General features: G+C 43.5%; 1 protein-coding gene across 4 annotated transcripts in view; it reads right to left on the bottom strand.

The window, feature by feature from the left end:
• Positions 1-811: 811 nt before the first annotated feature.
• Positions 812-18,706, bottom strand: part of TRIP4 (thyroid hormone receptor interactor 4) — a 35,322-nt gene continuing 17,427 nt past the window's right edge. For 3 of the 4 annotated variants that reach the window (XM_073579527.1, XM_073579528.1, XM_073579529.1), the window contains exons 10-13: positions 15,159-15,283; positions 8,324-8,415; positions 4,563-4,665; positions 812-1,030 (exon numbers count right to left, since the gene is read on the bottom strand). In XM_073579527.1, coding sequence (XP_073435628.1) covers positions 927-1,030; positions 4,563-4,665; positions 8,324-8,415; positions 15,159-15,283 — 424 coding nt within the window. In that variant the 3' untranslated portion in view covers positions 812-926. The remainder of the gene's footprint in view (positions 1,031-4,562; positions 4,666-8,323; positions 8,416-15,158; positions 15,284-18,706) is intronic. The other variant, XR_012232979.1, reaches the window with a different exon arrangement.

Raw genomic sequence — 18,706 nt, 5'->3', positions numbered from 1 at the left:
GGGCAGAGACCCTCATTCCAGTAATGTGATGAGCGAGCGTGCTCTGCTAAGGTGATAATTAGGACACGAGCGTGCTCATATAAGTATTTTTAGTGTACTCTAAAAAATGTTCAAGTCGACACGGCTAAGACTGCCTGGTTGTTAGGCAATCACTGCATGTGTTGGAGCTGTCAAACAGCCGCGAGACATGCAGCCGCTGCGACTCGAGCATTTTCTTTTTCCAGCATGCCGACAATACTCAGGACACGAGAGTGCTCAGATAACACCTGATCAGAGCATGTTCGCTCATCACTAAGGATACATCACTAGAAAAATGGTCTCTGCTCCTACATCATGTTGCTCTCAGATTGGGAAGCAAAAACCAGGTGACAAGTTTCCTTTAGGGCGGTGTCAGACACCTGTATAAATCGGACCCCGATGCTCACACTGGCAGCGGTGCTCCCAACTAGAACGTGACAGCTGCATAGAAATATATATAGCCATCACGCTTGGGATGGCCGCTGGCCAGTCCGTATATTGCGGTCCGATTTATATGGCCATCTAACTGCACCCTTAACAACAGATCTGTGGGGGGCAGACTATCAGCAGAATCCTATATTAGGTTACACTGGTTTGCCAGTAGCTTCATACTGACCCGCATGGTATTCTTCTAAGCCATAATGCAAGGTATTGCAGTGTTGTCCTAATGAAAAGCTTCCTCCCTGTTATACAGTACGTCATATATAGCAGGCACAGGGATCCAGACCTTTTCACAATAAAATGCCCCGTGTAGCACTCCTGTGCCCATTTTACATACGGTCCACAAAACTAATAGCTTTTTATTATTTAATTTTGGATTTGCTAATGCTTTCCAAAAAATATAACAACTTTAGAGCAATCCGTATTTAGAAATTGCAATCTAGAAAAGCATAACAATCTTGAATCCTTCATCTGTACAATCCAGTGCCACTCTTTGCAGTTTGTCCCGTACTTGCTTTCTTGAACATTAATCCTTTCTTGGCACCTTGGTGAATTTTAGAATCCAGTTTCCCTGGGAGAGGTAAAAAAAAAAAAAAAAAAAAAAAAAAAAAAAAAAAAAAAAAAGAAGTAGTATTAAAACAAATACATGCCAAAAAATATATAACACAACACATTTGATAATATATATTAAGATATATGATAAACAAATGTGCCTCATTTATCAAAACGGTCTTAAAGAAAAATAAAACAAATGTTCATAGCGACTGCCGTATCGTAAAGTTAAATCTGTGCGTTGTTTGGCAGCATAAGGATGTTAGCACACTATTAACGGCACCGCAGAGGAAGTGGATGCTCCAGTAAGCACTCCATAGAGAACCCGAAGATGACGTGCTATTAATTTAGATGGGGGGGTTGTGTTACTATTAGGGAACTATGTAGAGAGGCAGTGTGGGGGGGAATATTGGAGAGGCAGTGTGGGGGGAATACGGGAGAGAGGGAGGTAGTGTGGGGGCGGAATATTGGAGAGAGCGGAACTGTGGGTGCAATATTGGAGAGAGGCAGTGTGGGGGGGGATACAGGAGAGAGGGAGGCAGTGTGGGGGGGGAATACAGGAGAGAGAGAGAGAAGCAGTGTGGGTGGAATATTAGAGAGGCAGTGTGGGGGGGATATTGGAGAGAGAGGCAGTGTGGGGGGGATATTGGAGAGAGAGGCAGTGTGGGGGGGATATTGGAGAGAGAGGCAGTGTGGGGGGGATATTGGAGAGAGAGGCAGTGTGGGGGGGATATTGGAGAGAGAGGCAGTGTGGGGGGGATATTGGAGAGAGAGGCAGTGTGGGGGGATATTGGAGAGAGAGGCAGTGTGGGGGCAGAATATTGGAGAGAGGCAGTGTGGAGGCGGAATACAGGAGAGGGAGGCAGTGTGGGGGCGGAATATTGGAGAGAGCGGAACTGTGGGTGGAATATTGGAGAGAGGCAGTGTGGGTGCAATATTGGAGAGAGGCAGTGTGGGGGGAATACAGGAGAGGGAGGCAGTGTGGGGGGAATACAGGAGAGAGAGAAGCAGTGTGGGTGGAATATTAGAGAGGCAGTGTGGGGGGAATATTGGAGAGAGAGAGGCAGAGTGGGGGGAATATTGGAGAGAGAGAGAGGTAGTGTGGGGGGGATATTGGAGAGAGAGAGGCAGTGTGGGGGGGATATTGGAGAGAGAGAGAGGCAGTGTGGGGGGATATTGGAGAGAGAGAGGCAGTGTGGGGGCAGAATATTGGAGAGAGGCAGTTTGGGCAGAATATTGGAGAGAGAGAGGCAGTGTGGGCAGAATATTGGAGTATTGGAGAGAGAGGCAGTGTGGGGGGGGGATACTGGAGAGAGAGGCAGTGTGGGTGGAATATTGGAGAGAGAGGCAGTGTGGGGGTGGATATTTTGTGCAGAAAGCACAGGGGCAGTTTTTATTCAGTGGAGCAGCATGAGAGATATTTATGTTTATGGAGAAGTATAATGATACTTTGATTTTAAAGGGAACCGTGACAGGAAGTGTTGCTGAAGACAGAGAAGAGGGAGGTCTGGGGAGACTAGCTCTGGGTGTCAGAACTCATCATAGCTTCTGTACTAAATGGAGACAAAGGGATGGGAATGGCTTTCTTTAGAGCAGATGTCACCTATGAAAAGGTACCTGAATGTAAATGTTTGATACTGACTACGTCTCATTAGTACTGCGGTTCCTGGTAACAACTCCTCCCAGTATCTCCTTACCATTGTTAAGGACATACTGGGAAAGGTAAGTTCATGCGATACAAGTGTAAATGGGGCTTTACTGACATTGAAATGGATTACAGAACCATTGTTAGTAAAGCAAACAAGTACTGATGGCAATTCTGGCACTCCATTCATATACTGATGGTGCTTCCGGTGCTGCATTCATGTACGGACAGTGTTTCTAGAGCTATGTCCATGTACTGATGAGGTTTCTGGAGCTGCACTTATGTGTTAACGGTGGTTCTGATCTTGTAGACATGTAGCAATCTATAACATGTTTTATGGCTATATTAAAACTTACAAATCCTCAAAACTTAGAGATTTGAGACTATGAGAAGGATTTGGCAAGTTTCTGCTCCAAAAACTCAGTTTAACATAAGTGTGTGTCCACACTGATTTTTTTGGAATAGAAACTCTACAAATACTCAAAACTTGCTTGTTGCAATGTATTAACGTAAATACCCTTTTAATAAAAAAAGTCGACCTTTGGGACTGGTTCAGTTAGGCAAGGTGGCCCATAGACCAAAAAAAGAAAATGTTGTACATCTGTGGGAGGATCAGCCTGCAGGCAGGTGCCATAAACAAGATACACTTTTACAAGAGTGCAGGGAGTCTATATAGGAGGGGAAGCAAATTGTGTACAAAGTCTGAGACAAAAGGGATAGAACATGACAAAATATACCAGTAGAAGAGATCTGGAATACTCTAGTCATGGATGGCACAGATATTTAGGCCATTATAAAGCTCCTCATATACATGGGATCATTTTTGGCTGAACGATTGTTTGGCTGACATTAATCACTCCCAAATTCACAGCTTAGCTGAGCATTCATATGCTTACAATGAAGCTGCATCTTGTCTCCTGGAGAACAAAGGGGTTGAGGGGGGGGGGGGGGGTTAAATTCACACAGTGTGACCCTCATCTACCCCGACATCAGCAGTTGGGGGAAAGTCAGAATGCCCTTGAACACATTAAATTGATGGCTGAAACTCAGATTTCTGTCTTCGCGTCACTGAAATTCAGCTATTCCATGGATTATCTTTGTCACCATAGGATCTTTGAGAAAATTATAAAACCCATCGCAGAGTCATTACTAGGTGCTGGATTATTTGAGGCATGTGTATGGGTCATAAGATAAATAATGGATATATATTACTGGCAGAACTGCAATGAATACAGCCAATGAGACAAAACCTGGTGACCTACTAATGAAAACTCTGCAACTGGAGGAAATAAAGGAAAGAAGTTTTGGAATGTCTTGTGGAGCAATATCCTGTTTTGTGTGCAATGTAGTATTTAATGGTGTATATTAGAGGAGCACTCCCACTCTTTTCTATGCAGTGAATGTGAGTATACATGCATGACAAGGTAGTAGTGAGTTAATATACTCACCGCTGCTCTCTCCAGTATCCAGCACAGTTCTTCTCTGCTTAATTCAATCATAACTTGGTCATTTTGTTTCCAATTATTTGATCTTGTTCTACATCTATATTTGCCATGTACAGTAGCCATTATATGCATACGGCCATGGAAAGGGACAGCTGGCCGTGCATACTAAGAAAAGCTTTCACTCAGCAGAATCCCAAAGGCTAGATTCATACACCAGTTTGTCACACTCCAATGTCCGGTGTAGCCGCGGGTCCGCTGACCCACACTCATAGGCATACATGATCAGGTCAGGACACCGGCGGATGCTCAGTGCATCACAGTCCGTGCTGGGACTGACAAACTGAGGTCAGAAATCCCTCAGGCTAGATTCACACAATTTTGGTAACACCCCCTGTTACTCAGTTCTGTCAGCCCCCCCCCAAACATAAGTACCAGGCTGGTCTATACATTGGAGCACTTACAGATCTTGTGCTGTCCTTTAATCGGGAACTTTATGAGCAGCTCTTGGGGGTTTGTACAAATAAACACAAATGGAGAGGCTGATTCATGGCTGAGAGAGGAATACTGTGGAGGAAAACAATATTGACATAGAACACAATATTCAAGTTTAGTGCAGTATTCACACACCTAAAAACAAAGTTTGTCTTAAGTCGTAAGTCTTAATTTTTTTCCACTTTTCAGAAGTAATAGCTTTATTTTTTTCAGTGACCAAGCCAAATTAGGTTGTTTTTTTTCCCCCTATGAGTTGTATGTACCAGTGGCATCATTTTGGGGTACATAAAACAAACTCTTAACCTTTTTTTTTTTTTAGCACATTTATACAAGAAATGCTTGGTGAAAAAAAAAAAAAATTTAAATTTGATTCCAAGAGCCATAAGTGTGACAATTTTCCAGCAGCAGAACTGTATGAAGGCTTATTTTTTGCACGGCAGGCTATAGATGTTATTGGTGCCGTTGTGTTGTATATGCGACTTTTCGAGCACCTTTTATTGCACCATTCAAGAGGAAAAAAAACAAACAGAAAATAAATTCTACATTTGATTTTTTTAAAGACCGTTCATTGGTAAATGTAATTAACTTGTTAGTTATTTTTAGTCTGTGGTTTGATACAATACTAAATTTTTATAGTTTTTTTTAATATACTATTGCACAGTAAAAAAAAAACAAAAAAAAAAAAAAACCCATAACCATTACTCTCCCATAGATAAAGCTGTATGAGCTCTGGGTTTTTTTTGCAGGACAAACCATACTTTCTACTGGTAGCATTTTTGGGTACACAGAACTTTTCAATCCCTTATTATATAAAAATAAAAAAAAAAAAACACCATTAAAAAAAGGGGTGGTCCGAATTCTCGTCATCTTCATGGTGAAGGCTCTAGCTATTTGGCCCTATAACTTATTTCTAATATACTTGAATATTTGCTATCCTTCCCTAATTACACTGTAACTGCTCCCCCCCACCACCACTACTTTTTTGATTTAGTGTTGTTTGAGAATCCCAGTGTTGGGATCAGGGCTGTAAAGTCCCAGTACATGCAGAAGATCCGACCAGTGCATTAAGGGCATGTCACACTAAGAGATATCGCTAGCAATATCGCTATAACTAGTGACGTTATAGCGATATTGCTAGCGATATCGCTATGTCTGATACTTACCTCTGACCGGCTCCCCCGCTGCTGATCGCGCGAGAACGTTCAGGACTGTTTCTCGTCGTCAGCTTCCTGTGGCGCTTCCTGCTGTTACGACGAGCGACGCGTGGAGCCGGGCGGGAGGACGCAGGATCGCCTGGTGTGACAGGTAAGTAGCGATCCCCGTCCCCAGCGATGTCGCTAGTGAGATCTGCCTGTGTGGCAGCTCACTAGCGACCACTTAGCGATGTACCAGCGATCCTGACCGCGTCATATCGCTGGTCAGGATCGATGGTACATCGCTAAGTGTGACAGTACCTTAACAGTCAGCTCGAGTTGCAGATGGCACAACGCCTGTGCCGTCCTTAGGACATAATTGTAAGCCCTATTGAGGTTAAGTACATAGCAATCTGGAAGTACAGCTAAGTCAATTTGCGGAAGAGAATTTTCAAGATCATAATATTTATGACCTATCCTCAGAAGACGCACCATCAGATCATAGGGGGCTGACTTTTGGTACCACCGTTGATCAGCTGTTTGAAGAGGCTGCATGTGCCACGACCCCTTCAATGTGTCCACTGACCTATATACCTGCACGCAGTTTACTTAGGTATGACTGTGTCTGATTCCACACCATGGTCCCATTTTATTATATGGGACAATACTGCAATACTCTGCACAATCCTTTTATTTTAGCACTTTCTCTGCCAAAAATGTATTTAATACGTCCTTTTAGTGTGAAAACTCAGTACCCAAGGATGTATAATATACGTCCTGGTTATTACGGGCCATACCTCACACTGGAACGCAAGCAGACTCAGCGGTTATTCTCAGAATTAGGTCATGTGCACACTATCAGTATTTGGTCAGTGCTTATAAGCCAAACCAAGAGTGGAACAATCTGAGGAAAAGTATAATAGAAACACATCACCACTTCTGGATTTATCACCCACTCCTGGTTTTGGCTTACAAACACGGATTTAAAATATTGACCAAAATACTGAACATGTGAACGTGGCCTTAAAGTACGCTCACATTGGGGTAGATTCCCAAATGCGAGAGAATCAGGTGATTATGACAAGATTCTCTCATAAGAGAACCGCAGCACAGGTGCAGAGAAGATAGAGAACTTAATTTCTCCAACTCATCCATTATCTCTGTGCGCATACATCGGACTGCACGTGATCCAGTAGCATAGGTATCAGGGGCTGGTAGGGGGGGGGACCAGCCCTCTGAGGGACCCACCCGGAGCTAAGCTGTTAACTGTAACGGCGTGCACGGCACCCATACAGTTAGAGTCTCCCTGCTCTGCCGCAGAGTATCTCCCTACACTGCCACTCGGACACTCTACGACCCGTGAGCTCCCTCTCCCATTATTCCCACTCTGCGTCGGACGTCAATAACAGCGGGCGCGATGACTTCACTTTTCGGCGCCAGTTGTCAGAGATGTGGGCGATCAGAGCAGCAGGGGAACAGAGTAGAGGTGAGTATTGTATTTTTTTTATAGGGCATTATACTATAGAGGCCTATAGGGGTGCATTATACTATATGGAGTCTGCCTATGGGGAGTGCATTACACTATATGGAGTCTGCCTATGGGGAATGCATTATACTATATGGAGTCTGCCTATCGGGAGTGCATTATACTATATGGAGTCTGCCTATCGGGAGTGCATTATACTATATGGAGTCTGCCTATCGGGAGTGCATTATACTATATGGAGTCTGCCTATGGCGGTGCATTATACTGTATAGCGTGTCTATGGGGGGGTGCATTATACAATATAGAGTCTCCATATGTGGGGGTGTATTATACTATATGGAGTCTCCCTATGGGGGGTGTATTATACTATATATAGTATAATGCACCACCCATAGACAGACTCTATATAGTGTAATACACCCCCCATAGGGAGACTCCAGATAGTATAATACACCCCCACATATGGAGGCTCTATATTGTATAATGCACCCCCCATAGACAGACTCTGTACAGTATAATGCATCCCCCATAGGCAGACTCTATAGAGTCTGCCTATGGGGGTGCATTAAAGTATAGAGGCCTATGGGGGTGTATTATACTATATAGAGTCTGCCTATAGGGAGTGCATTGTAGTATAGAGGCCTATGAGGAGTGCATTATAGATTTTCTGATTCGCCATGTCTCTCTCCTCAGTTGAAGGCACTGCAAGACCTTAGGTATACATGGGTACGACCACTAGCAACTAGCTAACTCACTAGCTAGTCATAACCATGGATACCTAAGGTCCTGCAGTGCCTCCAACTGAGGAAAGACATAGCGAATCAGAAAAACTATACTACAGTTCTAATTGGAGAAATTTGTTAATACTTTTAAAACTACACCTACTACATATTGGGATAGGATCTTGGAGATGTGAATCTCTCTTGAATTAACCTTTTCACACAAAAATGTAGGGAAGAAACAGGGCATAGGGATGCAATTAATTTCAAAGGTGTTAATTCCCTGTATGTTATCAAGTTGCAATTTACATCTTCAAACTATATTTTGTGTGTCTCCAGTTCTGTCTAAAAATAATATTACACAAAAAAAAGTGTAAGAAATAGGTGCTCACCTGTTCCTTAAATTGCTCATGTGGCAGGCAGTCAACTACTTCCACACAGCCCAGCAGACAGGAGGTGGGGTAATCCTTTGGAAATTTAATGTCTACCAATATAAAAAGGCTTACTTAAGCTCCGAAAATCCAAACATTTTTATTTACACATTTGAGTTAAAAAAAAACAAAAAAACAATTGCATTTAGAGGTAAATATATAAAAACAGTCTGAAGCCAATTGTAAGGTAGATCTAGTTAACTCACCTACACTGTATACAGTAAATAGGAAAATGCTAATTACTTTAAAGAGGATTTCCACACAAAGCTTCAGAATGGCTATGTGGCTGTAAATAAGGCTATATTCTCTATTAAGCTGTATTTACACTGAAAGATAATTACGAACCATTGTTCTTTAAAAGGTTTACAGATCAGCGGTTGTATTGTGCAGCTCGGTGATCCATGATAACAGATCCTTACTTGCATGTGTCAGAATTTTTGGGTTTTGTTGTGTTGGTCATTTTGTAGCCATATTTGCCATACATTTGAATTAGTTTATTAAAAATTGATATTATGTTAGCATGTTCAAAAGCAATTTACCATCAAACTAACTGCTAATATGACTGTATTTAGGCCTATAGGGCAGATCCAGGCAAATTACGGCTCACAGGCCACATCTGGCCCATTGGCTGTTACAGTCTGGCCCGTGGACTGAGAGTCGAAGGGCTGAAAACACCCTCTGCTGCTTGCATCTTGATATATCCTACTAGCTATGAACCCGTTCTACGCCCGGGTGGCATTTTTATTGGTATATGGTCTCCCATCCTGGTATGTGCTGCCCCCCTCCTATCCTGGTATGCATGGCACCCCTCATCCCTATCCTGGTAAGCATGGTACCCTCACCCACCAATCCTGGTATGCATGGCACCCTATTCCTCATCCTGGTATGCATGGTCCCCTCACCCCCCAATCCTGGTATGCATGGCCCCCTCACCTCCCAATCCTGATATGCATGGTACCTCTCACCCCCCTATTCTGGTATGCATGGTCCCCTGACCCCCTATCCTGGTATGCATGCTACCTCTCACCCCCTATCCTGGTTTGCATGGTCCCCCTCATCCCTATTAAACTACACACATGGGGGGGGAAAAAAAAAAACAAAAAAAAAAAAAAAAAAAAAAAAAAACCACACACACAACACATTTATACTCATCCTTATACTCCTCCTTCTTCCCTGTGCTCCAGCGCTGTCACGTTCTGCTGGAGGCCGAGGGAGGAGTGTGGCGCCAGAGTGCGCACATGCCCATAGCGCTGTCCGGCGCCATATTGCTGAAGACACACTGCAAGTGTGTCTTCAGTAAAATGGCGCCGGATCGCGCTATGCACATGCGCGATTCCGGACGCACTCCTGCCCTGGTCTCCGGCTGAAGAGAAGCGCCACGGCAACGCTCCTCCCGGTCAGGTAAGTATGGCGCCGGAAATAGTGGCATGCAGTGTGTACGCATACCGCGATCTCCGCCGCCATACACACTCCTCACCGCTAAATGCCTAATTATGTCTGGAGCCAGAGTGCGCAGGCGCGTCGCGCTTGCGCAGTCTATAAAGGCTTCGGACAGAGAGACCCTTAAGAAAATTATATTATAGATATCATTAAATACATTCATAGAGGACACAGACGACTCCTTCTAAGTCCATTTAGCGTGTGTTACAGACAGCAGACATGAAAAAGTTATTTAATTGCATTTGCTATGCGGAGAGTAAGTGCACTGGAGACCGGAGCCGAACTAGGGGAACAAGAGCAAGGCGAGTATGTGATGTTCTTTTAATATGTGTATGGGATGTGTTCCTGTATATAGGGGTTATGCAAATTGTCTCTTCAGAGAGGAAGAGGACTAGAACTCTAGTGCCACCTATTGGAAATAGCAATCCAATATATAGGTGCTAACGCTATATATAGCAGGGGTCCCCAACCTGTAGCTCAGGAGCCACATGTGGCTCGCAGTCCCAGGAATTGTGGCTCTTGACTATTTGCCAGTTGGTGCATTAGATCCATGTCTAGCAGACAGGTATGAAGAGTACATTTAAAAATGGTGAATTTGAATAACCCTGCAGAGAAGAGCAGATCTGGATGTACATATACTGGACTTAGGGGTTTAGAAATCTTTTAGGTATTGTACGCTGGAGGATGATACTACCTGTTAGGGAAGGTTCTTGAAGCTGGATGTGTGTTGGGAGAATACTAAATGGGGGTATTTTGAGATCCCCTGGATCTCAGTGTACTGCTTTGCAGTGATTTCTATGGAAAAGCTTTGGTTATCATTATACCCGTAATGGGGGCTTTGGTTGACACTACATTGAGGGGGACAGGAGCAGGATGTTGCTTGTAACCCCCTCTCAGAGCTGAATGTGGCTCAAGGTCAAAAAGGTTGGGGACTGCCGGTGTACAGGGTGCAGCGAGGGTTAAAACTGTATGTAAGGGCTCATACTGGACTGTGTGGGGGCTCATTTATAGGGGGGTGATGCGAGGGCTCACTGTATTTAGGGGACTTTGTGGGGAGTTTATACAGTATAAAGGGGCTGTGTGTGAATTCATAGGGAATATAGGGGGATGTCAGCATAGCATACTTAATTCTGCTCAGTATTAAGTCATACAATTAACATCCATACACAATTAATACAGATAGGTCCATATATATTTGGACAGAGACAACATTTTTCTCATTTTGGTTCTAGACATTACCACAATGAATTTTAAACAAAACAATTCAGATGCCCACCATCCCCCAACCCCTACCTTACCTCATATCGAAACCATAATAATCTTATTAATATTACTTGCACTCCCTCATCTCCATCTTTTAATTGTGCTCTCTGGAATCCACAGTCTGCTTGTAACAAGCTTCCTTTCCTACACAACTACTTTCTGAACAACTCTCTTAATCTGTTGGCCCTCACTGAAACCTGGATTCAGGATTCTGACACTGCCTCTCCTGCTGCCATTTCCTATGGTGGCTTACAATTCTCCCACTCCCCGAGACACACAGATATGGTGGTGGAGTCGGCATTCTCCTGTCCCCACAATGCACTTTCCAGGTCATCCCCCCAGTTCCATCACTCTTATTCCCTTCTTTTGAGGTCCACACCATCAGGCTCTTTCGCCCCCTCTCCCTCAGAGTAGCGGTCATATACCGGCCCCCAGGCTCACCCACCCACTTCCTTGACCACTTTTCAGCCTGGCTGCTGCACTTCATGTCCTCAAAACTTCCAACCCTTATTCTGGGAGACTTCAACATTCCCATTAACAGCCCTATTTCCACATCTGCATCCCAGCTTCTATCACTAACCACCTCTCTAGGCCTCTCTCAGCTTTCAACCTCTGAGACACACAAGGACGGTAACACCCTTGAATCTGGTCTTTGTCCGGCTCTGCTCAATCTGCCACCTAAATAACTCACTGGTTCCACTCTCTGACCACAACATTCTCTCCTTCACACTCACAAATCCTCGCCCACCCCAGCTCACTCCTACCTACCACACAGTCAGAAATCTACAAGCCATTAACCCTCAGACACTTTCAGACTCCCTACACTTATCACTGTCCCCAATCTCCTCTTTTTCCTGTTCTTCACTACAATGACACTCTTAGAAGCACCCTTGACCAAGTAGCTCCCCTCACCCTAAGAACCTCCAAGCACAGAGTTAAACAGCCGTGGCTCACATCGCAAACTCAACTTCTCCAGCGATGCTATAGGAGTGCTGAACGCCTATGGCGAAAAACCCGCACACCAGAAGACTTCATCCACTTGAAATTTATTTTAAGAACCTATAACGCTGCCCTTCACCTCGCCAAACAGACCTATTTCACCAGCCTGATCTCCTCACTAGCCAACAACCCCAAGAAACTTTGACACTTTTCACTCCCTCCTCAGGCCAAAAGCACAAGCCCCTATCACAGACATTTGTGCTGATGACCTGGCCTCCCACTTTACAGAAAAAATAGATAATATCTGTCAGGAAATCTGCTCCCAACTGCTGTGACTCCCATCCCTTCCTGCATCTCCCCTGGCTCACTTTCCACATTTGATCCCATCACAGAAGAAGTCTCCAGACTCCTCTTCTTCTCGTCCGACTACATGCACTACAGACCCCATTCCCTCACATCTCCTCCAGTCTCTCTCTCCAGTCGTCACAACCTACCTAACTACTATCTTTAATCTCACTCTCCTCGGGCATTTTCCCATCCTCCTTCAAACATGCCATCATTACTCCATTACTAAAGAAACCCGCTCTCGACCCATCCTGCACAAACAACTACAGACCAGTCTCCAATCTCCCCTTCATCTCTAAACTTTTGGAACGCCTAGTTTACTCCCGCCTTACCTGTTACCGCTCCACTCACTCCCTTCTAGACCCTTAACAGTGCGGCTTCCGCCCCCTACATTCAACTGAAACTGCACTCAGCAAAGTGACCAATGACCTTCTGACAGCAAAACGTAATGGTGACCACTCTCTGCTCATTCTTCTTGACCTATCTGCAGCTTTCGATACTGCTGACCACCATCTCCTACTCTCTAGGCTCCAATCACTATGCATTAAGGACACTGCTCTCTCCTGGTTCTCCTTCCTATCTCTCTGACCGCTCCTTCAGTGTTTTGTTCTCTGGCTCCACTTCATCTCCTCTTCCTCTTGCTGTCGGCGTACCTCAGGGCTCAGTCCCAATTGGACAGACCATCAGCAGAATTGGCTTTCAGTACCATCTTTATGCTTTTGACACACAACTATACACGTCATTCCCCGACCTTACCCCCTCTGTACTACAGAACGCCAGTGACTGTCTGTCCGCAGTCTCCAATATCATGTCCACTCTCTATCTGAAACTCAACCTCTCCAAAACTGAACTTCTGCTCCCGCCACCTACTAACCTCCCTAAATCAGACATTTCCCTCTCCGTGGGTGGTAGCACAATAACACCCCGGCAGCAGGCGTGCTGTCTAGGCATTATGTTTGTATATGGGATGTGAAGGAGAGATTGGTGTCAATCTCTTGCCCACTCTTGCCGCTTACACCTAAAGAACATCTCTAGAATCCGCCCTTTTCTCACCATGGAAACAAAAAACCTCACTGTAGCATTGATCCACTCCCGCTTGGATTACTGCAACACTCTATTAATTGGCCTCCCCGTTACTCGACTATCCCCTCTCCAGTCCATACTTAATGCAGCAGCCAGGGTTGTCCATCTGGCTAATCGGTACTCGGACGTGTCCTCTCTTCGTCAGTCATCACACTGGCTGCCCATTCATTATAGAATCCAATTCAAAGTACTTGTTCTCACCCCCAAAGCTCTCCACAGTGCGGCACCACCTACATCTCCTCCCTCATTTCTGTCTATCGGCCTAGCCGATTGCTGCGCTCTCCAAACGACTTTCGACTAACCTCTGCACTAATCCGTACCTCCCACTCCCGACTCCAAGACTTCTCCCGTGCTGCTCCTATCCTCTGGAATGCTCTACCCCAAGAAATTAGGACTAACCACAATTTGCATAGTTTTAGGTGCTCCCTCAAAACACATTTGTTCAGAGTGGCTTATCACGTTCACTAATCAAAGTCATTCTATGTGTAAGTGTGCGTGTGTAGCCCATTCACTATATCCATCCATCACTCCCTCAAGATGGCTGGACCTTCATTGTAAATATACACCTGTACTTTGTATCTCCCTCACCTCATTGTAGATTGTAAGCTCTCACGAGCAGGGTCATCTTATTTCATCTTATTTTGCTTTAATTATCGTATTGTTAACGTTGTTACTTATGGCTTGTGTTTTGAAACTGTTATACTGTAAAGCCCTGTGGAATATGTTGGCGCTATATAAATAAAGATTATTATTATTCAGAATACTACTGTCAAAACTGCCCTCTTCAGTGCCTTCCTGGAGTCACAAATGTCTTTCATATAATATCCAAAGGTCTAATATGCAAGGTATTTGAATGTCATTTTGATGTACTATGTGCCATATTATGAAGGATGTCTTCGATAACATTAGTGGCCAGAAGGGAATTTATTATGCATTATTTTAATAAAACCCCCATGACTGTTTTACCACGTTACCATTTTTTTTGACAATGTAAAACTAAAAGTACTCCTCCGAACAACTTGAAGTTACATATCGCCAAATGTGAAATAGTATTCATGCAATTCAAACAGCCTGTCCCGTGTCAGAAGGGGCTGCACTCAGCAGAAACATGGCTCCCGAGAACTGTATATCAACTGACAGAGGAGCTGTATCATAAACACATACAGGAGCTGCTGGAGAAGGGCTGTGACAGGAGAAGAAAAATCTCCTTGATTGACTGAGCACAAGGGTCTGACACTGGAGAAAAAAGCCCTTGTGCTCAGTCAGCTGAGATGATTTATTTCTTCTGATGTCAGTCCTTTTCTGGAAGCTCACCATATGTGTGCTTAATAATACACTTCCTCTAACAAATGTGACAGGTCTGGGGGCATGCTGCTTCTTCAGACTGCAGACCATCCTAACATGTAACTAGGACAGGTTGCCGTTTGAATTATGTGATGGAGGAGAGTTAATTACATTTTTGGACAATCCCTTTAATCTACATTGCTTAACCATAGACATACCGTAACTCCCGCCAGAGATCACAGAAATACTGCTGAACTCAAAGGCAATTTATCATATAATGGATCTAATGGTGGATTTGTACTGCATATGAATTGTCTGTTCGGTCTATGACATGGGATAGGTATCCATATGTTTTGTAATGCATCCCACTTTGTCCCTAATAAGTTAGGATCCCTCAAGTGATGTTACTAAGGCTTTAAATTTTCAGATTTGCCAACTCAACCTTTGTGAAGTAGCACACGATATGATGCCTCTAGCTCAGAGATCTCCTGTGGGGAAGGATTTTTAGCTGCAGCTGCTATCCACAGACGGCCCCTATGCGCACTGTACCATGACCTGCCTTCCACCCTGAAAAAGATAGCAGAAAGAAACATAACAGTCTCTGATTGCAGTTCCATATTTGTTCAATCACATACCAAATATCACGGGAGTCACACAGACCAAATCACGTTAATTACACTTATCAGCCGGGAAGTTTTCCAAATAGTGCAAAGCCAGCCAAAGAGGAGGCTCAGTCAAGCTGACAAATGTAGTACAAGCTAGTAGTAGCAGGCTGTCAAATATAGAAAATGATGTTGCTATTGTGAAAATAAAAAGATCATATTTTGCACAAACAAAAAAGGAGAATATCACTAATATTGTGAGAAGTATCAGTTTGTGATTGAATCTTTAGTATTGTGGGTTTCACATGGGAAAGGAGTTTAAAAGAAACAATGAATGGAAACATGGGCACCATTAAAAATAAGCATGTTTAACCCCTTCATGACCCAGCCTATTTTGACCTTAATGACATGGCCATTTTTTGCAATTCTGACTAGTGTCCCTTTATGAGGTAAGGACTCAGGAACGCTTCAACGGATCGTAGCAATTCCGAGATTGTTTTTTCGTGATATATTGGGCTTCATGTTAGTGGTAAATTTAAGTCGATAATTTTTGCGTTTATTTGTGAAAAAAAATCAGAAATTTAGTAAAAATTTAGAAAATGTCGCAATTTTCAAATTTAGAATTTTTATTCTGTTAAACCAGAGAGTTATGTGACACAAAGTGGTTACTAAATACCATTTCCCACATGTCTACTTTACATCAGCACAATTTTGGAAACAATTTTTTTTTTTTTGTTAGGAAGTTATAAGGGTTAAAAGTTGACCAGCGATTTCTCATTTTTACAACAAAATTTACAAAACCATTTTTTAGGGACCACCTCACATTTGAAGTCACTTTGAGGGGTCTATATGGCAGAAAATACCCAAACGTGACACCATTCTAAAAACTGCACCCATCAAGCTACTCAAAACTACATTCAAGAAGATTATTAACCCTTCAGGTGTTTCACAGGAACTAAAGCAACGTGGAAAGAAAAATGGACATTTTAATTTTTACAACAAAAATGTTCTTTTAGCATCAATTTTTTCATTTTCACATGGGCAACAGGATAAAATGGATCCTAAAATTTGTTGGGCAATTTCTCCTGAGTACACCGATACCTCATATTTGGCCATAAACCACTGTTTGGGTGCATGGCAGGGCTCAGAAGGGAAGGAGCGCCATTTGACTTTTTGAATGGAAAACATGCTGGAATATTTAGTAGTTGCCATGTCGCATTTGGAGAGCCCCTGTGTGCCTAAACTTAAGAGCTCCCCCACAAGTGACCCCATTTTGGAAACTAGACCCCCCAAAGGAACTTATCTACATGCATAGTGATCACTTTGAACCCCCCAGGTGCTTCACAAATTGATCGGTAAAAAAACAAAAACAAAAAAAAAAAACACAAAACTTTTTTTTCACAAAAATTTTCTTTTAGCCTCAGTTTTTTTCATTTTCACAAGGGCAACAAGATAACATGGATCCTAAAATTTGTTGGGCAATTTCTCCCGAGTGCAGATACCTCATATGTGGTCATAAACCACTGTTTGGGCGCACGGCAGGGTCCGTAAGTGAAGGAGCGCTATTTGACTTTTTAAATGGAAAATTAGCCAATCGTTATCGGACACCATTTCGAGTTTGGAGAGCCCCTGTGTGCCTAAACAGTGAAAACCCCCCACAAGTGACACCATTTTGGAAACTAGACCCCTTATGGAACTTATCTAGATGTGTAGTGAGCACTTTGAACCCCCAGATGCTTCACAGAAGTTTATAACGCAGAGCAGTGAAAAGAAAAAATAATTTTTTTTCCTCAAAAATGATTTTTTAGCACGCTATTTTTCATTTTCACAGGGGTAACAGGAGAAATTGGACCACAAAAGTTGTTGTGCAATGTGTTCTGAGTACACCGATACCCCATATGTGGGGGGGAACCGCTGTTTGGGCGCACGGCAGGGCTCAGAAGGGAAGGAGAACCATTTGACTTTTTGAAATGAAAATTACCTCTAATCGTTAGAGGACACCATGTCGTGTTTGGAGAGCCCCTGTGTGCCTAAACATTGGAGCTCCCCCACAAATAACCCCATTTTGGAAACTAGACCCCCTAATGAACTTATCTAGATGCATAGTGAGCACTTTGAATCCCCAAGTGCTTCACAAAAGTTTATAACGCAGTGCCGTGAAAATAAAAAAAAAAATTTTTTCATAAAAATTTTTTAGTGGGCAATTTTTTTATTTTCACAAGGGTACCAGGAGAAACTGGACCCCAAAAGTTGTTTTCCAGTTAGTCCTGAGTACGCTGGTACCCCATATGTGGGGGGGACCACTGTTTGGGCACACGTTGGGGTTTGGAAGAGAAGTAGTGACATTTTGAAATGCTGACTTTGATGGAATGGTCTGCGGGCGTCATGTTACATTTGCAGAGCCCCTGGTGTGCCTAAACTGTGGAACCCCCCACAAGTGACCCCATTTTGGAAATTAGACCCCCCAAGGAACTTATCTAGATGTGTGGTGAGCACTTTGAACCCCCAAGTGCTTCACAGAAGTTTATAACGCAAAGCTGTGAAAATAAAAAAATAATTTTTTCCTCAAAAAATGATTTTAGCTCGCAAATTTTTATTTTCACAAGGGTAACAGGAGAAATTGGACCCCAAAAGTTGTTGTCCAGTTTGTCCTGAGTACGCTGGTACCCCATATGTGGGGGGAACCATTGTTTGGGCGCACGTAAGGGCTGAGAATGGAAGTAGTGACGTTTTGAAATGCAGACTTTGATGGAAAGGTCTGCGGTCGTCGTTACGTTTGCAGAGCCACAGTAGAAACCCCCCACAAGTGACCCCATTTTGGAAACTAGACCTTCCAAGGAACTTATCTAGATGTCTGGTGAGCACTTTGAACCCCCAAGTGCTTCACAGATGTTTATAATGCAGAGACGTGAAAATAAAAAAAATCATTTTTTTCCCCAAAAAATAACTTTTTAGCCCCCAATTTTTTATTTCCCCAAGGGTAACAGGAGAAATTAGACCACCAAAGTTGTTGTGCAATTTTTCCTGAGTACGCTGATACCCCATATGTTGAGGTAAACCACTGTTTGGGCACACGTCGGGGCTTGGAAAGGAGGGAGCACCGTTTGACTTTTTGAACGCAAAATTGGCTGGTATCAATGGTTGCACCATGTCGCGTTTGGAGACCCCCTGATGTGCCTAAACAGTGGAAACCCCTCAATTCTAACTCCAACCCTAACCCCAACACACCGCTAACCACAGCCCTAATCCCAACCCTAACCATAACCCTAACCCCAACACACCCCTAACCCTCACTCCAACCCTAACGGAAAAATAAAAATAATTTCTTTATTTTATTAGTTGATCCTGCCTATGGGGGTGATAAACAGGAGGGGGGGTTATTTACTTT

Source organism: Dendrobates tinctorius, unplaced genomic scaffold (assembly GCF_039654945.1).
Source record: "Dendrobates tinctorius isolate UK_male_01 unplaced genomic scaffold, ASM3965494v1 ptg000062l, whole genome shotgun sequence".
In the NCBI taxonomy this organism is placed as follows: domain Eukaryota; kingdom Metazoa; phylum Chordata; class Amphibia; order Anura; family Dendrobatidae; genus Dendrobates; species Dendrobates tinctorius.
The sequence above is the reverse complement of the archived record's forward strand: the minus strand, read 5'-3'. Positions and strand labels throughout refer to the sequence as shown.